Raw genomic sequence first — 17,499 nt, 5'->3', positions numbered from 1 at the left:
TCTTATATAGACGTAAATCCTAACCTTAAAAATCAATTTGATTCCAAAGAAAAACTTTTAAGAAGTCCTGAGAGACTTCCTCAATGGTAAGGCTCACAGGCTTCATAAGGTACTAAGCAAGTCAGTGAGCAAAATCAACTGGTGTTTACTCCAAGTCTTCATCTCATCCAAAACAGTTTGAGAATTTACAATTTAATATCTTTGATCATAAAAACACCATACTATTTCATGCTTAGACCTTCATCCTGTCAAAACATCCTAATATTTTGTTGGACACTAAGCAAATCAGTGTACCAGATTCTTTTTTTTTTTTTTTTTTTTTTTTTTATACTTTGTCGCTGTCTCCCGCGTCTGCGAGGTAGCGCAAGGAAACAGACGAAAGAAATGGCCCAACCCCCCCCCCCCATACACATGTACATACACATGTCCACACACGTGTATACATACCTACACAGCTTTCCATGGTCCACCCCAGACGCCTCACATGCCTTGATTCACTCCACTGACAGCACGTCAACCCCTGTATACCACATCGCTCCAATTCACTCTATTCCTTGCCCTCCTTACACCCTCCTGCATGTTCAGGCCCCGATCACACAAAATCTTTTTCACTCCATCTTTCCACCTCCAATTTGGTCTCCCTCTTCTCCTCGTTCCCTCCACCTCCGACACATATATCCTCTTGGTCAATCTTTCCTCACTCATTCTCTCCATGTGCCCAAACCATTTCAAAACACCCTCTTCTGCTCTCTCAACCACGCTCTTTTTATTTCCACACATCTCTCTTACCCTTACGTTACTTACTCGATCAAACCACCTCACACCACACATTGTCCTCAAACATCTCATTTCCAGCACATCCATCCTCCTGCGCACAACTCTATCCATAGCCCACGCCTCGCAACCATACAACATCGTTGGAACCACTATTCCTTCAAACATACCCATTTTTGCTTTCCGAGATAATGTTCTCGACTTCCACACATTTTTCAAGGCTCCCAAAATTTTCGCCCCCTCCCCCACCCTATGATCCACTTCCGCTTCCATGGTTCCATCCGCTGACAGATCCACTCCCAGATATCTAAAACACTTCACTTCCTCCAGTTTTTCTCCATTCAAACTTACCTCCCAATTGACTTGACCCTCAACCCTACTGTACCTAATAACCTTGCTCTTATTCACATTTACTCTTAACTTTCTTCTTCCACACACTTTACCAAACTCAGTCACCAGCTTCTGCAGTTTCTCACATGAATCAGCCACCAGCGCTGTATCATCAGCGAACAACAACTGACTCACTTCCCAGGCTCTCTCATCCCCAACAGACTTCATACTTGCCCCTCTTTCCAGGACTCTTGCATTCACCTCCCTAACAACCCCATCCATAAACAAATTAAACAACCATGGAGACATCACACACTCCTGCCGCAAACCTACATTCATTGGTTATAATTCCAAGTTTTCAACTCAAAACAGTTCAAGAATTTACTACTTGATATCTTTCATCATAGAACCATATTATACCACGTCCCTGTACCCTTTATCAAACCAAAACACCCTTTAATTTTATCCACTTCACCCTTTCCCCCTTAAACTTGTACTATTCACCTTCTTTCCCCATTAAACCTGTACTATTCACCCCTATTTTTCTCCCCTTTGCTTAGGGTCGCCTTGAGTGCCTGGGAGGGGTCACCCTTGACGCGCTACTCACCCGGATAAACTGGAATCCCTCGACAGTGTCGGTGTCTGAGGCGGGGCACCAGGCGGTCCAGGCAGCCGAGTGACGCCACTGTAGAACAAGCAGCTTTCTCCCCACCGCCACCACCTGCAGCACATATTCAAGGTCAGGATGGAAGGTAGGTGTCACATGAGGCCACTACCATAAGACAGGTGAGTCAGGGGCGGCCCACTCCAGTTGAATTACTCTCAAGTCACTTTGCCTGGTGGGTCGATTGGTGGCAGTGGTTTAATGCTACAAAGGGCCATACGAAACGAGGACAGTGATGTGTGGCAACGGGGTTCAAAGGTGGTCATTTGGCTATGGCAGTTGAATTACGAAGCCTATCGATTATGCTGGTTGGGTCACATGAGGCTGCTTGTTTATGTCAACTGCATCAGACGGAGACAGGTCGTATTGTGATGTAATTCTAAAAAAAAAATGGGGTAAATTTCTAAACAATCGCTCGTCATAATCTTGGAGCGCTTTCCCTAACAAGCAGTTATTATTCCAGTCTGGGTTGCTTTCTTAATTAATTTAATCTAAAAAAAAAGGCTTACTTTCTTGAGCTATATATTGAATAATAGGCTCCTAATCAAACAAGGCCATTTTTACCACTCGAATACTTAGTACACCAATTTTAAATCTTTCACTCTCATTGTCCTAATTGATAGGAAACATTATTTTGATCATACTTGGTTATCATAAAACAAGTTTACGTTATTTCCCATTGTCCAACGACAATAATCTATACCATTAAAGGTAAGTTGGCTCATATATATATATATATATATATATATATATATACACCGGGTGGATATATTCTCTAAGAGTAGGATTGAGTCGGGTTACACCTATGTACATGCAAGGATAAGGAGATAGTCATGTCTCTAATATCATCTGCTTGAGGTGGTCCCTGACTTTATATAATGTAAGTCTTGTCGTAGTGGTCGATAAAGGTTGAGTTATCATAGCCCTTGTCCAACGTGGCAGAAGCAACACTAGGACAGTACAACTAGTATTCTTGAACTATAGAAATATAAGTAAAAATTACTGAACAGGGTTAGCTCTTCGTGCTAATAGAATTGGAACGTTTTTCTTTAATCAATTCATAAACCATGATAGATGAACCAGTCTCGGATACATAACGGAACATATGCTTCAACTGTACCTAGTTGAGCTCCTTCTCTTTTTCTACTGTATCATACCAGGCCTTAAACTAAGCACTTCCACCGGAATGCTAATGTAACTTAAACAGTCCTGAGGTTTTCCACAAAGTTGTAAGAGTTTCTGAAAGAGTGCTAAAGCTCCGGAAAGTATTCGAGGGGCTAAAAGCAGACTCCTGAAACTAGGCCAGAGGCCGCCTCTTAAAGAAGTCATGATCCTTGCAAAGCACTCGGACGAATCAGGAGAAGGTGGAAACAAGGGAGGGGTAACGGGGGAAGGGGTAGCTCGGGAAATGGGGTAACACGAGAGGGTGTAACATTGGAGGAGATAACGAGAGAGAAAGAGGGGTAACACGGAAGGGCGTAAAAGGGGAAGAGGAACAGGGGAGGAGGGTAATGAGGGGGGGGGGGGTAAAATAAGAAGGGGGTTAACCTAGGAATGGGGTAACCGTACCATTCTCAGATGGGAGCCTCCGGGCCTCGAGATCGCGTAGAGGTGACAACCCTTCGTCCTCTCCAGACGGTGGTCCTTGAGGTCCGCCTTGGTCCTCACCCGGTCCTCGTCCCCCTCGAAGTCTGAGAGGCGGAAGACGTGGATCTTCCCATCTCGTCCCGCTGGGAAAGACGGATATAATGAGATGAGATATGAGAGAGAGAGAGAGAGAGAGAGAGAGAGAGAGAGAGAGAGAGAGAGAGAGAGGTCAGACAAAGGATGCCATCACATAAGGGAGAGACAAATTAACAGGGTGATAACTAAAACAATGTGAATTAATCAGCCAGGCATGAAGAACAGAACACAGGGATAAATTATATGACGAGCGGAAGGAGAACAAAGAGACAGGGAAGGCTGATGGAGGAAGAGAGAGAGAGAGAGAGAGAGAGAGAGAGAGAGAGAGAGAGAGAGAGAGAGAGAGAGAGAGAGAGAGAGAGGAATAAAGGGAATAGAAGAAACAACTTATCATAAACATAGGGGGGAAAAAGAAGACAGCTGGAGACAAGAAGAAAATGGATAACGTAGCTACGCTGATGAACATAAGAAAAAAAGGAACACAAGTGACAAAGAAAAGATAATGAGGAAAGAAAGAAAAATATCAAATATACAAACAAGACGGAATGAAATGAACGATATAAACAGAGGCACTATGTTAATGAAGAGAAATACTGATTATTATTTAGGACAGAGAACAATAATGGGAAGACAGAGAAAGAGAGAAGCCTGTGGATAATTGCCATAAATTTCTAAATCGTTAAATGAGGTGGGCAATCAGTGCACAGGACCCAGTCAACACCAGAGTTATAAATGAGGATGAGAGGAGAGGAATGACAGCTGAAGAGAAGAGGCAGAACGTAAGCAGTGGAAGAGATATAAAAATAAGAGAGGGAAGGGAGAGAAGGTGCACTTTGCTCAAGTGGAGGAGAAAGTAAGTGGAGTACATAAATGGAGATGAAATACAGAGAGAGAGAGAGAGAGAGAGAGAGAGAGAGAGAGAGAGAGAGAGAGAGAGAGAGAGAGAGAGTAGGGTGACAAGTTGGAGAGAAAACTTGGAGAGGGTATCACCAGAGGCAAACGGAAGAAGGGTCAGAGATAACGTTGATAAGGGAGGATGGTGGCCTGGGTTTAATTAATGGCACCAGAAAAGGCACAGAGGAGGAGGAAGGGTGCAAGAATGGAGGGAGGTTGTGTGAGAGGGAGGTAGGGCAGAGGATCTAGTTGTGCTGGGAGGATGTAGGAGGCGATGAAGGGTGCAGGGAAGGAGGGGAGGTAAACAATAGGAGGGAGGGAGGAGGCATTATAAAGGACAAGGTGATTCTTAAGGCGAAGGCTTGAGCCTTGATCACAGTCGACATAATTCAGTGAGGGAAAGATAAATGATATCGCCAACATATCTTGATTACAATCATATGTAAGCAAATGGTATCAAAAGAATGATTCAAACTGGATGTACAAACTTAGGAGAACCAGAGTATGAGACAGGTATATATATATATATATATATATATATATATATATATATATATATGGCCCCACAAATGAAAAACTCTCCTACAGACGGTACAAGTGACTATAAATTGATAAACAAATTTACACACACACACACAAAGATGCACACACCCAAACACAGACTTTTTCTCCACCAATCCTGATGCAGGAGAAGTTAATACATTCCTGACCTTTGTAACCGGTTTGTTGGAAGCCATTAGCTTCATTAGTACCTTAATTAATCATGCTTAACCCTTCTCCAACGTAATATCTTAGCATCAGATGGAATATGAATCTTTTCTCTTTGGTCTCCTGGCTTCATTTATGTTTAAGTTAGGCGTGTTATCTGTTATCTGGCTCTTCCATTGTAACCCATGTCCCCCGCCCTCGTACTCCCAGTGTACTACCAAACTCAGTACAGTCGCTGAAAGATCAAAGTAATGGGCGAAAAATGGACAACACGTAGATCAATATCATTCCAAGTGATCACTGCCATATGTTCGTGGGAAAATCCCACACACGCACACACACACACACAAGTTAAATGAAAAAGCCATCCTGAACGTAGATATCACATGATGTGAAAATGATCTTTATTTCCCTGTTCCTTAATTACCCCATTTGTCCCATCATCACCCCTCCCCTTCACCAGACTTTAAAGCAAAATAAAAAAATTAATCCCCCCCCCCAAAAAAAAATATATTTCCCTACAACCTAACAACGTGACAATTCTTTTCTTCCCTGAAAGCGAAGGCACAGAGTCGAACTTCCAACACCAAAAACTGTAGCGAATCCCCATCAGGAAAATCCTAACCGAACGCATTGCGAAAAAAAAAAATGTGGGGGGGATGGGGGGAGGCAGGGGGGGGGGGGGGGGGGGTAGAAATCCCACCGGGAATGCGTAAATCCCCACCTTTCATAGCGAACACCAGCCACAAATAACGGCGGCGTTGATTTAGCGCAGTTAAACCCGTGTAAAGGTGATGTGTCTGGCGCGAGCAAACTGCAACACTGGGGTCCGTGTTGCTGGGCCGGGACCTCCTGTGTGGACATACAGGGAGGGAGGACCTGATGACAGAGGAAGGAAGGAAAGGAAGGAAGGAGGGAGGGAGGGAGGGCTCCTGGGGTTGGCGGCGTGATGAAAAGTTGTAGAGAGGAGAAAAGGGAGGTTTGTGAGGGTGATGGAGGGTTGTAGGGAGGAGGAGGGAGGTTTGTGAGGGTGATGAAAGGTGGAAGAGAGAGAGAGAGAGAGGGAGTTTATTGAGGATGATGGAGGGTTGTAGGGAGAGGGAGAAGGGAACGTGAGGGTGATGGAGTATTATAGAAAGAAGGAAGAGATATGAAGGTGGAGGAATGAAAAGACACTACGAGAGGGAAAGAAGACACAGGGAAAAAGAGAAGAAAAGAGAAAGAAAAAAAGTTGGAGTGGGAGGATGGAAAAGAAAAAACAAATGGGACAGACAGCTATAGTAAAAGGGAACTTCGTCGTCTGCAAAAGGAATAAATATAAATATATATATATTATATATTCCTCATAATCATCCCATCACATGGATACAAAACACACTGCAAATTCCCTATTTGAAAGTATGAGGGAACGAATCACTGAAATTTCAGTCGCAGTTACTGTGTCTATGAATGAAAGCGCTCCACATATAAAAACTTTACTCTTCAGGATGAAAAAAAAGGGGGAGGGGGGGTGGGATTGGGGGGGCATGGCATTCGCTGGTTATTTTCACATCCATAAAATTCGCACTGAATACCCGAGAGAGAGAGAGAGAGAGAGAGAGAGAGAGAGAGAGAGAGAGAGAGAGAGAGAGAGAGAGAGAGAGAGTGCCTGCTGCACCACTAGATGCAAGGAGGGAAATCTAACAAGCATTTTCGCCGTCACTGGTTTCATTCTCGATCCCAACCCGGAGCGTAGGCAGCCATGACGACTGAGTCCCTTATGATGATGATAATAATAATAATAATGGTAATAATAATATCATTAATCGTTATAATGAAAATGAGGATAAGCTGCTAGTCTACAGCATATCTCGGAAGCAAATACAGGAAGAATCACAGACCTTCGCGAACAAATCAGACATCATATACACAGACCAGGAATCAGAGCGGGTTCAGAGGCTCATAGGTTTACAGGTAATAAGCTTGATTAATCCAGGGATGGTGGGGCCGGGCTGGTGGGATTTTAATATCATCCGGGTTGGAGAGGAGCTCAGGTTAATTAGCCTGCCTATGTATTCACCTACTGCCTCCTGTTGAGGTTTTGTATTCTCAAACCCACTCGATCATACCAGGAGGTTAATGGAGGTGTACCTCCGTGATTATGAGCTAAGAGGTCACACACACACACGGTCACTAAATAAACATTACTCATAGACAGGCTGAATGCGTTCTAATCTTCGATATATGATGAAGGGAAATTACGCAGTGAAATATGTATATTTCCCAAGTCATCAATGCATCTTACGACTCTCAAAGTCACAGGTGTAGATGAGGATCTTGGGGCACATCCGATTGAAGTGGTTTTGGGCCCTGTTTCAGTACATCGTACGACAATTCCGCAGTAAAAAGGGCCCTGTTTCAGTACATCGTACGACAATTCCGCAGTAAAAAGAGTTAATGTAAAAAGCTCAGGACACTCCTATTCGAAGCTCAACACGCCTATTCGAAGCTGTACCAAGCCCTTAGTTTTGATCCATTTATACGACTGTCGCCGACACACCCGTGCAGACCAGTGTCTTTGGGTTGCGCTTTAACATCTCTCTCCCCTGTCCTCAGTGCCGACAGGAAGACACAAGAGGGTTCAAAACAGCTTCGACTAGGCGTGAACCAGGGCTTTGTGTGTATTCCGCGACATGTGTCCATAGTTGCAGCCAACAGGAACAGAATCGTTATAATATTTTTCCCCGTTTTATTTGCTGTCATAATTTCCTAATTTCCATTTGATAGCCAATCGCTCCTGTCCTGACGGAAGGCAAAAAATGAATGTAAAGCTAAACACAGCAGCAAGAAATCAATTGATTAGTTAGAGAATCAAAAAATATAATATTCATTAGGGGATTTAGAACTTCCCACGTGTTCCCTGCGTGTCGTAAAAGGAGACTAAAATGGGAGGGAGTGGGGGCTGAAAATCCTCCCCTCCAGTTTTTTTTATTTTGCACAAGAAGGAACAGAGAAGGGGGGCCAAGTTCGGATATTCCCTCCAAGGCTAAGTCCTCTGTTCTTAACGTACCTCGAGAAATAGCGAATATATATATAGTCCGGTTTTGATTCATATGTAATTCATATGTAATTATTTCTGAATATTACGGTGAACGAATATCATTTGTTAATGAATACTACCGAATACTCTATAAAAATGTTATAAATTATCAAAACTAGAATAATCGCAAATTTCTAGGGAGTACTTCAGTGTGCGCACAAAGAAAAATCTAGGTTCAGTAAGGGTTATTTTGAATTTCAAATGACACATCAGCTACTTTGAATGAAACGCATCTGGAGAGACCACCAGCGCATCTTTTTTCTAATCATATGCAAATAAACTACAGACTTTAGTAAAAATATCACATCATCTACATCCCGTTCATAGGCGCTAAGTATTATATTTTGGGCTTTGCTATAACAACTATGGGAACCCCATATCTGCAATGTAAAAGGGAAGATCCCATATCAAACACCTAACGCATCATGAATAAGAGTTTGTTCCGCATCTATCTTGAGAAGAGGTGATCATAAAACCCAACATTCATGCCTTTTGGTTAGAATTTGATACCTTTATCAGCCCGGAGGAGGAGGATTCCATGCGCCTCTACCACACTCAACTGTTTGACTTGGACGCTCTTATCGAAGATCGGGCGGTGCGCTACACCCTCTGAAAGGAAAGGAAAAGATTAGACATAGTCATTATCATCAATTATCATTAATATTATTATTAGTATAATAATTTCATTACCATTAGTATTATCAATTTCATTAATATTACCGTACTTATTACAGGCTATTATTCATTATTATTATTAAGAATGAAATGACAGTATAATTGGGATGAACACTGAACACGTAACTCTTTCTTTTCTTTTTACCAGAATTCGTAATGTCACCGGAACACAGAGGAGGAATAAGTGGGAAATTAATTGTATATGAAAATATTCATGATTTGTGTAGTTCAGGGAATTTTCATACTTATATAGAGTACCTGTCGAAGAGAAAATGTATTTTCCCCTGTAGGAAGGACCCAGTAAAGTTACTCGCACGATAAATATGTCACAAGAAGTTTGTAACCTCTTAGGGAGTTCTTGAGGAACGTTGGAAGGTAGGAGAAAGATCGGGGATAATCCATGGCATTATATATATATATATATATATATATATATATATATTCTTATTCCTATGAGTCCACGGGGGAAATGAAACACGATAAATTCCCAAGTGCACTTTCGTGCACCAAATGGCGTCCTAGTTGTCTCTTCGTTGTATACCAACGGACTTGTATTTCTCTCTTGTACCTCCCCTAATGATATGATTATTACACGAAAGTCCACTTGGAAACTTATCGTATTCCATTTTCCACGTGGACTCGTAGGAATATAATTGATCACGCGCAAAATTGTGATCCTATCCAATCTATATATATATATATATATATATATATATATATATATATATATATACATATACATTCATAATCAGACCGACTCGCACACATATCATATATACATATGGTAAAAGACTAACACTCTCTCTCTCTCTCTCTCTCTCTCTCTCTCTCTCTCTCTCTCTCTCTCTCTCTAATCACTTTCTTCCCTTTACCATTGCACTTCCCCCTCACCTACTTCTTCTCTTCTATTACTCATTGGTCGTCTTTGCAAGTTCGATTTTGTTTTCCTTCTCTTTTTTTCGTAACCTCTGTGTTCGTCACCCTCTCCTTTTTCCCGATGTTTCCTTTTCCTGCTGCTCATCCTCCTCCTCACCTTCACTTCCTTCTCCTCCTCTTCTCCTTCCGCATTCTTCACCCTGGCTCCTCCCTCCATACATCACACTGTACCCCTTACCTCCTCTTCCTTCTCGCGAAATATGATATTAGTTCTCCCTTCGAGGGGGGAAAAAATATGCACCAGAGCGGAAAATTGATATAGAAAAGTATGTCAGCACAGAGAGAGAGAGAGAGAGAGAGAGAGAGAGAGAGAGAGAGAGAGAGAGAGAGAGAGAGAGAGAGAGAGAGAATTAGTACTTACAACGAAATGTTTTTGCCCAGAGCTAGGTGTAGCGTGTGACCCTCACCGCTGCAGGAAAGTCTAGAGTTATGAAGATCGAATAGTGTGAGCTACACGCTGTCAAATGTGTGGTAGAAGGAGAGATTGTATGTTTAGAGAGAGAGAGAGAGAGAGAGAGAACTTTCTTTTTGAGACGAAACTTAATTCAAGGCTTCCTAATTCTAATACCCTTTTATTCCCAACTTTTTGCACGATTAAATGATTATTAGAGAATTATGGATGAAAACGGGGATTATAACTTCTTGTGATTAATGGACATGAAAAAATTAAACTCACGTTTTTTAATCTCACTGATGGAGTCGTGAATTTCCAACTTTAGGATAGAGATTACTTGGTATAATTACATCAGATTTTAAAACAAAAGTTTTTCTGTTTACCTGTCTAATTACAGTCATGAGTAATCAGAGTATATATATATATATATATATATATATATATATATATATATATATATATATATATATAATAAACTAATTCTCTGGTATATAAAACTGTGATTAAGATTGTTTTCCCATCTTATCAACTTATGTTGATAACGATAAGACAAATAAAGTCCAAGCTAGGGAAGGGATTTGGTGGTGAAATGGAGTTTTAGCAACCAAGCCAGTAGAATGAGCTTGTCTCTTCATCAGTTGTTCCAAAGGCTCAAGTTGAGTAAGGATTTCAAGTCGATCCCTCAGACTCTTAAGAGACTGCAAGAGGCGGCACTGGTTCTATGTAGGGCAATCAAGGATGTCCACAGTAAAAGCCAACATATGACATGGCAATCATTATCAAGATTTATACAGAGTAACACAGTTCGTTTACCACCATGTTTACAAGACCTCACTGGCAAGAAAGTACAAGATACAGTAGGGAGAAAAAAGGGAGACTGGTGACATCTTTTGCTCAAGACCTTTGCCAAGCTGTTACAAGAGGGCAGTGGACAATGTCCAAACTTCTATTTGGAAACAACCATGTGCGAGAGGATCGATGAAAGAGATACTTGAATCCCATCTAAGATTCACAGTGAAGGAAACATCGTCACATCTTTATTCTGGGACGATGTTAAAATCATGGAGGAAACACCACACGGTGCTGGGCCACACACACTATTCATGGAATCATCATTCAGGAGACCTCAAAGCATATGGCAGTGCTTACCCTGATATTCCTGCCTCTCTTGTAAAGTCGAAGGACACTTCAAAATGAACGTGAGCCGTGCTTTGTAAAAGACAAGTTAGAGCCTCGCCTAATAATAACTACAACTGAGCACTCTAGCAGAGGTCAGGGTCAGGACCTTTGACATGCTGCGAATGTGGAGCAGAGTTTTGTTGCAGAATACTGCACAAAAGGCTTCAGCATGGATAAGCTGGGCGTCTTTAATAGATACTAGCAAGAGGCACTGAAATCAAATGTTGATCGAATTGCCCCAATGTTTGCTCCAATCACTAAAAATGCTATTGTAAAACGCAGTCTGAAATCATCTCAAGCAGCAGGCAAACAAAATACCATTGTGGCATTTTATTTGGCTTCTGCTGAGAAGGATTATACACTTGTACAGCAGAATCCGCAAACCTTTGACGACACCGTCATCAAAGTGGGCGTGTTTCACCTCATAGTTGCATATATGGGGGCACTTAAGAGTTTGGAATGCATTGGATCTGAGGAAATTTTTGCTCAGAGCGGAGTTTGTTCCAATGGATCAATACAACACTGTGTGTTGATAGGGAAGCACTATACCCAGGCTTTGCGTGCTCACAAGATATTTCCAAAGGCACTGGAGTGCTTACCATTACAGGCATCCGAGTCATTATACTTTAACCTTTTATATGGAAGAGTAAGGGACGTGCTGACCCAATTGCTGAGGAACCATTCAAGAAAATATTGACTCAATTTCTAGCAAATGAAACCTTTATGAAAATGCTCAATCTTTCAAAGTTTAAAAAAGAAAAGACAACGTCCCACTTGCAGGAAATGAAAAAAGCATGCACAGTTTTCGTTATCTACATGGACAGAGTATGGATTATTCTGCAGGTTTTGAGAATAGCCAAAGAAAACAATTTAGACCCACATGTCATCAAAAGGATATGTCAACTGTTTTCTTTATCCAGCTAAAAGCACCCAAACGACCCAAACGAGAGACAATACATTACAGTGTACCTGTCGACACTTCTGGATCTATCAAATACACATTCCATGTTCAAGAAGACCTCTGAGGTAAAATAGTTTCAGCGTCAACAGGTCAACAGTCCCCCACATTCAGGAATACTATAGACATCACCCGTAAAACGATTAATCGTTACGCTAATTTCCACAACGGCGTTGTGGGTCTTAATAAATATTACTCAGCCTCCTGCAGATAGTGCATGACGAGGCATGAAAGAGCTAGCTGTCACCCAGTAACAACGATAATGGCTGACTTGGACGACCAAGAGTGCACTTCATTATAAGGACCAGTCATCGCCGGTTGCCGAAAGTGAAGAAAGACTGTAATGTTGCATATTTCACAAGATCATCTTCATGCCGAAAGATGGGGGCAGGAAGCCTGCTACAGATTAATACGACAGAGATTAGTTGAGAACATGAAGAAAAGCTTCAATATGCCGACCAAGAGGTATATATAAAGAAGTATGTTTCATCATAATGACTGTGTGATGATCTTTAAGCAAGCAGGAATGTTTCTTTTTTTATGTAATTCTGCAGACATGTTAAGGTGATTTTCTACCGATTATATCTTCAATGTTTATGATACATATCTCGCTGGACATATCATCCTTACTAAATATATATAAAGGGGGTCTAACACATCATTCATCACCATTATTTCTTCGGTTAATGTTGTGGTGTGCAGTTTCCTGTAAGCCGCCTGCATTATATACCGTATCTATTTTTCATTCCACCAGTATATGTTTTGCAGATAAGGTTGGAGCTTCTACTTTTTTGGATGATGCACTCCATACAGGAGCAGGAAGATGGTTGACCCCTTTAGGGGGAAAAGGTATTCAACGAAACTGTACTTTACTCCATCCACTGACAAAACTATACAGCCTTCCTGAAGATAACTTCTTGCTCGCGCCAAGCATTTGCAAATATTTCTGATGAATGACTTTTGAGGGTGTTGTACGCGAGTGTTGTAGATGGTGTTGCGTGGGCTGGTCTTCCTGCACGTGCCACAACACTTGTATTGATTATCCTCATCCTGCGGTGGCGGTCGTCGTCGTCGTGGTAGTAAAGCTAGTGGTTGATGGTAGTGGTGTGGTTTTGGTGGTGCTGGTGATAGTGGTACTTCCAATGATATATGGTGATGGTGACGACGGTAGTGGTGGTGATGTAATGCCAGTGGTAACGGGCGCAGTTAGTGGTAGTGGCGGAAGTGTTAGTGGATTGCACTACAACAAGGGAGCTCTGTGATCTTCCTCAGCCAAGAAACTCTTATGATTAATCCTGAGCCAAAGAGAGAACAAGTATCCAAGACGACGAATCTAAGCCTTCATAAAAAAGGAAAAAAAATGCCCTTAGCTACTACGAAAAAAAACCCCAGATTAACGAAGCTCTTACGAATAACAACTCCGAGATATAATATGACCTTGGTCTCTGTGAACAAAACAAGGTGGAGGTAGTTGAGAATGAAGGAAACTAAAGTCAGTGTCGGACGGGAAGGTTTATATAGTATGTGTGGACCTTCGACGTAACAAGGAGTCAGGGGCTTGGAAAACGCGCCCCTCTGTGGTAAGTCAGACGGAAAGAGGTGTCGGTAAATAGTGTGTGCCGAGGAGACTGGCCTAGTAACAGTGTGTGGAGAAGGTATCTCTATAATAGCTACCCCTCTTGTAGTGTGTATGGAAGAGCTGTGACGTGAGAGAGAGAGATAGATAGAGAGAGAGAGAGAGAGTCAAGATAACGATCGACACTTATGATGGTGCAGTGTGTAACAAGAAATTTCCGTTTGTTCAGTTGGGAGTACGGGAGAGTGGAACAGACTTGGTGGGAGCGTGAAGGGAGGGGGTAAGGTAAACTCTACAGGAGGGAGGAATGAACAAAGAGTTGAAGGGAATGGGATCGTGAGGGGGGGGAATGAAATGTAAGACATGGGGAAAATAAATGTAAAAAGAAATATATGAAAGGTCGTGGGAGTGGCCTTGGGCTGTAAGTAAATGAGATGATATGGGTAGACGACTTAGAGAGAGAGAGTGAGTGTGTGTGTTAGCTAAGAATATAACTAGCCCATACTCCCCTACCCTCAGATACACAACCTCATAATCCCTGAGGTTAATAAATCCCAGACAGATCCCTCCACTAACCCCACCTACTTCTCTTCTACCCTGAGATCCTTAAGTCTTAGCAAGGAAACCAAAAACCCTCACACAGTCCGCTGAGACTCTAAAAGTCTTAGGTAGGAGACCCCAAGAAACCCCCTTCAAACCCCTGAGATTTATAAGTCTTAGCTATACATTTCCCCAACTAACTCCCCATCTATTCCTCCACCTTCTCTTCACCAATCACACCCTCCCTGAGGTTTAGGGGTCCTACCCAGACAAAGACGTCGTGGGGGAACCACGAGTCCCACTTTTTCTTCCCATGATGCGTCGCTCTCTGCTCTTCACGTCGTGACTCCGAGAGCGATATGGCCATTAGTGGAGTTTTCTGGTGAGACGAATTTCTCTTTCAAGAATTTTCGTACCTTTCATAAACTACATCACGATTTTTTCTTACTTTTTTCTACCATAAGTAGAATATATATATATATATATATATATATATATATATATATATATATATATATATATTGCTTTTCTACTTTCATCTTTGGTTATCTTTACAGATCAGTGGGAGATGGGAAGTACATCTAAGCTTTATTTTCTCTATCTCTTTTAGGAGGTGGCAATTCACATAAGATATAAAGATATATACACATATCGGCGTGAAATATAAGCTTGCGTCATTCCTTTCATACACTAATGTATAATGGAGATTTCAATGTCCTGAATTAATGTTTATACAAAGATGTTACCAGATCTCTGAACCTTTAAAAAGATAAAGGAAGAAAGACAGAAAAAGAGAGTGGTTCTTTCGTAATCCTAATACAGCCGAGAGAATGATCTTTCATTGATCGCATTACTACAGATCAATACCTTAAAAGTTAAAAGGATTTTCAAACCTTTGGGAAAAAGTGTGATTAAAGGAGCACCCCCCCTCCCCCTCTCTCTCCCGCAGATTTACCTGTCATAAACACTCGCTTGACTTTTCTCACATTCGCGATTTGCATAACGGGAAATATACAGCAAGGGAGGTAAAGGTGAAATGCTTGAACCTTGGCAGAATGTGTTTTACCTAGTTCTTTCTCTGTCCACACGTTTCCGTCTGTGCGTATCTGTCTATTTCTTCGCCTGTCTGTATGTTGCTAATGTCTTCCCCAGTCTGTCTCCATCCTCTACTCTCTCTCTCTCTTTGACAGCAAGGCTTAGCCTCATTGTCTTTTGGTCGTGCTGTCAATCTGTCAGGCACTATATCGATTCTCTGTCTCTTACAATGCCAGGGATTTCTATTACTTTCATGTTACCTGTCCCACTGCTGTTTGCGTCCTTGCCAATATGTCTTTTTCTGTTTCTTTGCTTGTTTCCATCTCCTGTAAGATTTCTTGTGTGTGCCTTTACTTACCTGCACTTTACGGGGAGGGAGTTTTACATTTGTGGTGCCCCTCCTCCCATCTCTTGAACTGTGTGTTGTGTGTAATCTCGTATGTTAATTAAGGAGGGGGAGGAGGAGCGAGAGAGAGAATTGTACACCCATGGAATGCATCTCTTGTACTTTATCTTTTACCATTTGGCTCTTTAAACTTTTGTTTAATGTCAGCATTTACAATCTCATAGCTCATCCGCTACTCTAAAACTATAAAAGTACCTCGTCCAACTTTTCTAACGCGTTCCTCAGTTTCCTGGCAAGGCCTCCGGTTCCTTTAGTTTAGGCCTTTCGAATAACTGTCCACTCAACATCGTTAAACAGGTTAGAAGAATGCTGTGGTCAAGACATCCCTTACTTTTCTCTCCTCCATCGCAGGAAAATTCATGGGCAAAAACCTCTCAGTGCAACAGCATTATCACTTCTGTTATATTTACTGTCCTCGCAGGACCTTCCCTGTCAGGGATTATTTGTTCTTTAAGTACCCTATCGAAATTTCAGATGCGAATTCGTTTTATGGCCGAATATACACCGTGAATAGACTGCTGAACATACACATCCTTCTCAATGTACTTAAATGCGAATCTAATATTTGCCAGCAAACTATTGATCTCCTTTACAATTTTCCCGAGTTCTCAAAGATTTTTCCTCCTAATTTCTTGCTACATGATAATCGTATCTATGCCTTCATTCAACGTTTCATTTCCATTCGTTTGCATTTATCTTGGATTGATTTCATCAATTGTGTATCCGATCAGTTATAGAAATCTATCTAGGCCTCCAGAAAAACAAATGCAATATCATCACAATACTTTTTTTCGTGACCTCGGCATCGTCTCCAATAGTACTCCAGTCCTTCCATGTTATTCACAAATATCAAGAAGAGCAATGGTTCCAAAAGTAAGCCCTACAGCACACTTTATTTCGAGGTCCCTCGAGAATGTGTCCTTTCTTACTTTCTGTAAAGGTAATATTCTATCTCTAGAAAACGTATCCTTCTCATTCTTGTCTAAAGACCCAGCTCTGTCATCAGCCTCGTATAGTTTATGGCGCCAAATGGTTTCTGGCAGTCTAGAAACTCGCAAGATACACATGCCTCTCTCTCATGGAAGTCTGAGAAATTCGTTCCGCATGACCTCCATTTCTGAATTCACACTGTCTCTTTCTTCGTTAGCTTCGCCACTGCCCGTGGTTATATATCTGGTTTCTGATTAACTTTTCCAGTGTTTTGCTGAACTTACGCATCAGGGGTGATCAACCTGTAATTCAGCGCAATTGAGCAAACACAGCATTTCTCGCCTTTCCCTCCTTATTCAGCAACATATTAAGAGGATGAATCAAGCTTACTGTCAATTGCATCTGTACATTTCTTCAGCACGTGATGAGAAGCTTCATTAGGTCTATGAGCTTCATTAGGTCTTCAACGAGTCATGGTCTTTCAGTAATCTGTTTGTCTCCTGTTTCAATACTTTCCAAGACCTTCGTATGTTGCTTGTTCTGAGGATGTCTCTCGCGCTGCGAGAACACTCTTTTAACTTGTCATTTGGCATCTCGCATAACTTTCCATCACCCTCTACAGCTTTTCCCTTTAAATTCCTTAACCTGATTAACTACTCTTCAACCGACAATTCAGTCCTAATGAATTTATGGAAAAGTTTTAGATGATCTCCCGCCTTTTTCACAATATTCTTTTCA

At 41.7% G+C, this 17,499-nt stretch overlaps 2 protein-coding genes across 4 annotated transcripts in view; one reads left to right on the top strand and one right to left on the bottom strand.

Moving 5' to 3' along the window:
* Positions 1 to 1,805, top strand: part of LOC139759488 (uncharacterized) — a 71,682-nt gene extending 69,877 nt beyond the window's left edge. For all 3 annotated transcript variants that reach the window (XR_011715070.1, XR_011715071.1, XR_011715072.1), the window contains exon 5: positions 1,665 to 1,805. The gene's annotated coding sequence lies outside the window, so the exon portion shown is untranslated. The remainder of the gene's footprint in view (positions 1 to 1,664) is intronic.
* The window catches only part of LOC139759487 (GTPase-activating Rap/Ran-GAP domain-like protein 3), a 628,035-nt gene that overhangs the window by 17,872 nt on the left and 592,664 nt on the right, over positions 1 to 17,499 (bottom strand). The window contains 3 exon segments of the mRNA XM_071681664.1: positions 1,712 to 1,825; positions 3,338 to 3,498; positions 8,643 to 8,741. Coding sequence (XP_071537765.1) covers positions 1,712 to 1,825; positions 3,338 to 3,498; positions 8,643 to 8,741 — 374 coding nt within the window.

Source organism: Panulirus ornatus, chromosome 33, assembly GCF_036320965.1.
Source record: "Panulirus ornatus isolate Po-2019 chromosome 33, ASM3632096v1, whole genome shotgun sequence".
Classification (NCBI taxonomy): domain Eukaryota; kingdom Metazoa; phylum Arthropoda; class Malacostraca; order Decapoda; family Palinuridae; genus Panulirus; species Panulirus ornatus.
This window is presented reverse-complemented; position numbering and strand designations above follow the sequence as displayed.